The sequence below is a fragment of the Solanum stenotomum genome, chromosome 2 (assembly GCF_019186545.1).
Source record: "Solanum stenotomum isolate F172 chromosome 2, ASM1918654v1, whole genome shotgun sequence".
Classification (NCBI taxonomy): Eukaryota; Viridiplantae; Streptophyta; class Magnoliopsida; order Solanales; family Solanaceae; genus Solanum; species Solanum stenotomum.
Window position 1 is genome coordinate 60,154,233 of NC_064283.1, and position 7,104 is coordinate 60,161,336.

The window sequence follows — 7,104 nt, forward strand, 5'->3', positions numbered from 1 at the left end:
CATAAAAATACTAATGAAGGACGTCAAAACTGCTCTTATTTTCTCTCCACTTTTTATTTTAAAACTAATTATTTAAAAATAATCTAATTTAAATATGTTCATTTTTAAAAGTCCTTTTATATATTCTATCTAAACGATTATGTTAATGGAAAGAAAAAAAAAACAGTTTCAGATAAAATATTTTCATAACTTTTCATTACTCATCCACTACTACATAATCTTATAATCAATAAAAAATTGTGTTGATAATATTTTATTTTATTAGTATTTTCTTAAGCTAAATAAAAAATCACAAAATAAATAATTATGATTAATTTAAAATAATATTTACAAGTGATATCATTTTTTCGTCTTTATTTAGTAAATATATGATGATTATTTTTATTTTGTAAAAATAAAAATACAACATTTATGATTATAATTTATATTTTGTTTGAATAGAGAGTAATCGTACACATGCATCGATTGTTATGATCATTTAATTTTAATTCAAGACATTTCTTTTTGGTATTTAAACTTGACGATAAAGCTTTCGTTATAAGCTGCAATGATGTGAAAATTTAAGAAAAAATTGTATATGATAATTACTTTAATTGAGCGATTATATATGATAGGTTCTTGGAAAGTAACAAATTATTACAATTGAACAAGTTTTTATGAGCTACGTTGATATATTGATTTATTTACATAAATATTCTATTATAACATATCAAGTTGCAAAAATATTCTCTCAAATAGACTTTACAATATTATTTTATAATAATTTAAATTTTGAAATTGTCAATAACTTGTTTTTTACAATTATATTTTTTAATTAACCGCGCAACGTGCGTGTATGTATACTAGTTTATATCTAATAAGCAGACTTATAAGGGATTGGGAATTTCCTTGAGCCATATGTTCATTCTCTTTTGGCTCTTCGCCTCCATATTTATATCTAACTAGTTTTTGGACACGTGCATTACACGTGTTATCCAATATCAATTACATCATAGAAAATAATCTTAAATTGCTTGCTTAACTTCTTAACTTTATTTTTACTTTATTTTTCTATCAACACAATGATTGAATTCAAAACTAAAAATCTATTGAACCTTGGTAAAAATAACAAGGAACAAAATTCAGAAATTCATTAAATAAAAATAATAAAGCAATATTGTATTTCATCTATAAAAACAGTAATTATAATAAACTATAAATAATGAACCAATTAAGTAAACTAACAATATCAGTATACCGGAGAAACCAATCATCTAAGCTTTTGAAGCTTCCCTTTGAGTTTTTAAAAATAATTTTAGTGGCAATTTCCATTATTTTTATTTCTTTCTAGATCAATACTCTATCTAATGGTAACATTACATTAACACTCTAATTTATCGATATTCATAATCATAATAAAATTCAAAATAAAGATCTGTTAAACCTTAGTAAAAAAAATGACATGGAACAAAATTTTAGAAATTAGTTAAATGAAAATAATTAAGCAATATATCATTTAAGACTCCCAACAAATACACTATACACCACTTCTTTAGTAGTTATAATATATTAAATTGTACAAATTGTTTTTTCATCTATAAAAAATATAATCATAGTAAACTATAAAGAATAAACCAATTAATAAAAATTATAAAATCAGTCTTCCAAAGAAACCAATCTCCTCTCTTTCATAGCTCATGAATCTTGCTAATGTTAATGATGGAGTTGGTGATCTTCATATATCATCCCACAAAGTTTGAATTTGGCGATTCTTTAATTCCGGTATATATTCATTAACTCTACATACTCTACCATCTTTTATTTCATGCAAATGTTGCTTTAAAAAAAAGGGGAAAATGATGAAAAAGAAATCAAAAAGCAAAGATTAAAGAAATCCTACTCAACTGAAATGTGTCATTGAGGAAAATGGAAATAATTTTCTTGATATTCTTTGGGATTCCTTTAACAGATTTATTGATTATCTTTATTAAATTAAATCAGCCTACATTTAATTACTATATAATTTTTGAAATTCTACAATTTTTTTATATTTTGCTGATATAATCGCATGAATAAATCAAATCTTTAACACTTCATTAATGCATTATGCATAGGACATGTGCCGTTTATTATTTATTGTAAAAGTTAATTTCTTAATGGTAATTTATCAATTAGTAACGACTTTTTAACTTCTTCATTGTTTATCACTTAGAAATGACGTTCCATCTTCTTTTTCATCTAAAGTTTCACGGTTTTGATAATGTAATACAAATGAAATGAATACATGAATTCTCTAGTTCCACAATTAATTTCTTTTTCAGTTTTATTTTTGAAGATGGAAAAAATAGTCAATTAATTTTGTATGTGCATTTAATATTTAATTAATTTGATGTGTTATAACATTTTAATTTGGTGAAGGACATTTTCGTAATTCAACTTTGAACTCAAAGTCTTCCCACTTTTAATATAATATGGTATGATGATTAATAAGCAGTCTTGTAAGGGATTGGGAATTTCCTTGAGCCATATCCCTAGCTTCTGTTCTGTTAAATTCTTTAGTTAACATTATTGACCTTCATAATTCTTGAATAAATAAATTATACTTAATAGTTTTTTAATCTATAGAAATAAAAAAAATTGAGAGTGAGTAACTCAAATAACAAATTGTGGTATCATATTTTTACTATTTAGTAACACTGTGAGTAGAGGTACACAAGTATACAAGGGAACAAAGCTTGCCGTGAGAGATTAAGAAGGGAACAATTGAATGAAAGGTATTGTCATGCTCAGCCTCATATGAATTCTTATTTTCTCTCTGCATTCAAAATTAGGTTTGTAGATAAAGCATGGATGCAGTTCATTGCAATTTTATAGCTGTCTTGGGAAATCTTACAAGACTTGGAGCTGCCATTGGAAGTTCTTCTAAGTATAGCTAAGAGTATTTAGAAAAGGTCATTATTCGGGTAGCGATTATTAATTGTTACTGAAGAAAGAAGAGAGGCGAAGTAGTATGGTTTTTTAAGTGACACTTTAGTATCAGTTATATTATAATGAAAATTAGGTGTTCTAAATCAATCTATTGAATCTAGGTTTTCAGACTTATGCTCTGTTCTGGAACCCAGGAGACCTGTAAAAACAGACAAAATGGCCATACTTGGTGATCTAAACCAGCTGAAGACTGAATCTTAGGAATATAAAGAGATGAACCAAAAGCTTATTTAGACTTTGAAGGTTAGAAATGATTTTGTTGAAAGGCTAAAGTAGCTTGGTGACTGGCAGTCTTGAGTACTAACTCTTGAATGGAATTAGAAGAAATTTTGGCTTTGATTACTTGAATGAATTCCTATCTCTGATGCCCAGTGTACAATCTCACAGACAAAATGTTTTCGAAGAATGAACTTCGTGAAGAGAAACTTGCACTACAAAGAGAGGATGGAGCAAGAGTTGAAAGAGCAAGTTTTATTCCACCTCATCCAGCAGCATATCAGCCGGATGGCCGTTTTCCCTAGTTATGGTTATGTGCCAATGTGGCAGTATCTACAGCCATCTTTGCGGGAGATCATAAGCTCTGCTGCTTGAGAATCTTGCAAGATAATGTATGGCAACATATTAGTCTAGTTTTTACTCTCTTAGTCATCTCTGCCTCCTTTGGGTTTCCTCATTTAATTTGATGGAGGAACATGTATGGCAGATAATTTCTCTAGATGGAATTGGATTTGATTGACATCTGCTACTTTTGCCCGCATTTTTGTTTGTCTCGACATTTTAGTTTTTGTGTATCCAAACTATGTGGTACTAGTTATTTATGGATTCTATATGATGTTACAGCCGAGGGAATATCAATCCCAGGATTTCCAGGTATAATTCAGTGACGTTTAGAACTAATTAACTGTGCGTAGGACTTTGTTTAGTCATGGAGAGCTCCATTTACTGGTGAATATCTTGATGCTAGTTAGATGAATTATGTGTGATTTGTCTAGTCTCTCTGGACTGGACTGGACAGAAATATGAATGATATGGGCGGCTGTTTTAACCTGCCACATTTTGCATAACTAATTGAACATCCAAACAAAAAAAAGAAAAAAAGAGTCTTGACTATACTCGAATTATGTGTATTATTGTTTTACTTCTAGCATACTACTTCAGACATAAAGGAGAGGTTCTGCACTAATCTGCATCATCGGGTGCACTTCGTTAGTTCTGCAGCATTGCTCTTTCTCTCTCTTTCAATTCTGGTTGTGGATCTTCTTTTCCCCACAAAAGCAAGTACAGTCCAATAATGACAATTACTGCTCCAATGATGCTGAAAATGTTTAAGGAGGGTATTATAGTGCATGATGAATTTGATTCACAAAATGAAGGGGTAAGATTGCTTACCTGCCCGTGTAGAGCTTTTCACCAAGGACGAAATATGCTAGAACTGCAACTAGTACGGTTGAGAGTGGGTTGAACACAGTTACAAAAACTGGTCCCTTTTGTTCAATGCACCAGAGTTGTATGTACACTACTAAACCAGACATCACTATGCCCTATTCCAGATACAACGATTCTAATTAAAATGTGCAAGTTCAAAATTGTTTTGGTGAGAAACTATTGGACTAGGACAAACCTTCTTACCCCATACAGAGTAGACCAGAAATCAATGTTGAAACCCATGGTCCAAGCTGTTCGTTTGTGTTGTACAATTACTGTATAGAAAGCTGATTGTGCTGCACCAACAAAACTCATCCATGTAGTCAGTGATAGTTGTGCTGGATATCTTTTCAAAGTGTATGCCTGAAAAATTCCAGTGTCAGCTTGTGGAGATCTCTCCTCGGAAACAGTAGTTAGTTCCTATATAGATTAGGAGAGGAATCTGCATATTTCATGCAAGTCTTCCTAATGAAGAGTTATAGTGCAAACCTGCATGATGTACCATATTGACCACGTAATGCAGCTAACAGCAGTGAGGATCATGCCTTTTGACCAGTTCTCGTGGACAACACCATTCCCTCTGTGGATGTAGATGAGAGGATGTCCTAAGCTTTTCACAACAGGTCCTTTGTATAATGTCATGCTCATAACCCCAGCCAAGGAAACCAAGGTTCCTAGGACTTTTGCTATTCCTCTAGGATTTCGAATGTTAGCATCTTCCAACCTACACCAAGAAAGAGCATCTATGAATTAACTTTGATTGCAGTCATATCTTCTTTCATTGTATTCATGATGGAATTGTATGTGTTACCTGAGAATAACTGCTAGTACAAATGATAAGGCTGCTATAGTGTTGACCATCGAGGCAAGAAGAGTCGGAGAAGTGTAGTTCAAGCTCGCAAAGTACATGTTCAGTGTCAAACTCACTCTGTTATATATGAAGGATATACTGTTAATATTCCTCATCAAACAACGACTTAATATCTCAAAAGATCACTCAACTTTGAGAATTTTATCACTCAACTTTGTTTTGTTTCATTAAAATCACTAAACTTGACCTTTCTATCAATAAAATCACTCAATCAACTTTATCATTAAAAAAAGTATTGGCATGGCAAAATAAATTATTATTTTTATATCATGTAAATATAAATTCCACAATTAAATAAATCTCATTTAGGACTTTTCACTTCCTCACAAAAAAATTTTCAAGAAAATCAATTGAAATGTATGTCCAAACACAATTTTAAATCTCAAAATTTATTTATCAAAAAATTTAATAAATAATTTTTTCAAGCTTGAACAAATATATGTCAACATTAGCAAACCGTGGAATTACAAAGGAAAAATAAGATATTTACCAAATTATATTTAGCAAGAAACATCTAAATATATTACACGCTGAAGAACTTTTTAATTAATAAATACTTGTTCTATTTTTTATATTTGTTTATTGTTTTTCTTCCTATTTTGGATTTAATTTGTTGTTTTGCTTAAATACTTAAACTCATTTCTTGTTTAGGAGGCAAACTAAATATTATGGTATTACAGTAATACCAAAATATGTTTCACTAAGAAAAAATAATTCATTTATTTATTAAATCACGACATAAATTATACAATAATATCATAAAAAAAATATTTGTTTCCATGATTAAGTTTGTCCGAACTATTTTAAATAAGTTTTCTTTAATTTCATTTATTTGTGGGTCCATGTTTATATGAAATAAAAATAATAATTTATTTTGCTATGTCAATATTTTTTTTTGAATGATAAATTTGATTGAGTGATTTTATTGATAGAAAGGTCTAAGTTTAGAATTTTATTGATACAAAACAAAGTTTAATGACTTCATTAGATAAATTCTTGAAGTTGAGTGACCTTTTGAGATATTAACTCTCAAACAACATATAAAAAATTGATGTTTGATAGATCTTACCCCAGTAGAGAGAGTACAAATATCTCCAACAGCAAAGCTATAGTTAACTTTGGCCTTTTATTTCTGCAGAAATCAACAGAAACATCAAAAAAACTGCATTTCTGCATTGGAGATGACTTTGTGATTACCTTTCAAGAAAATAGGCAAAGGGTAGCATAGCAAGACCGGAAACGATATGCCGATAAGTTATGTAGACATGAGGATTCATTCCATGATTGAAGGAAGCTTCAGTTATGAAGTACAAAAAAGTGTAAGCAATTTGAGCCAAAACCATAAGGATGTGAGGCTTGAACCTGTTGTAAGTGCCTATGTTAGTCCACATAGCTATCAATACTTGTAGAAATCTCAAGTCTGAAAAATAATGTTGAGTTGAAGAGTCCTACCTATCTATAATATAATAGGAGAGAAAAAAGGCTTTAAGAGTCCTATTCTAGTTATATTAGGAATCTTACTACAACACAAATATCTATCGAGAAGAAAAAGCGATTATATGTCAGCACCACAAAAATCATATTTTTAAATAATTAAAATATTTTAAAAATTAATTCCATGTAACCAAAAAAAAGAAAAAAAAAATTAAAAAGTTAAAAAAATTTCCCACAAAAGTTTGATGATCTTTTTTATGAGATTGAGTTTAACACGAGATTATATTCATTCTCATTATAATCAGGAGGAGATGCACAAGAACATGAACTTGAAAGGAAACAAAATTGAATTAATTCAGGGGATAAATATGGCCGCCTTTGTCTGTTGCCAAACCATATGTACTCTC

At 29.7% G+C, this 7,104-nt stretch overlaps 1 protein-coding gene and 1 long non-coding RNA gene across 2 annotated transcripts; both read right to left on the minus strand.

Annotated features, from left to right (window-relative positions):
• Nucleotides 1–4,195: 4,195 nt before the first annotated feature.
• On the minus strand, nt 4,196–4,503 carry LOC125855345 (uncharacterized). The gene is made up of 2 exons (XR_007445477.1): nt 4,357–4,503; nt 4,196–4,282 (listed from the first exon to the last, which is right to left on the minus strand). It is a non-coding gene; the product is annotated as an uncharacterized LOC125855345 (long non-coding RNA).
• Nucleotides 4,504–4,569: 66 nt separating this feature from the next.
• On the minus strand, nt 4,570–6,664 carry LOC125856168 (WAT1-related protein At4g08300-like). The gene is made up of 5 exons (XM_049535724.1): nt 6,461–6,664; nt 6,333–6,395; nt 5,204–5,320; nt 4,882–5,116; nt 4,570–4,755 (listed from the first exon to the last, which is right to left on the minus strand). Exons 1-5 carry the CDS (start codon nt 6,652–6,654, stop codon nt 4,570–4,572), a joined length of 795 nt encoding a protein of 264 aa, XP_049391681.1. The 5' UTR covers nt 6,655–6,664.
• Between the last annotated feature and the right edge of the window lie 440 nt (nt 6,665–7,104).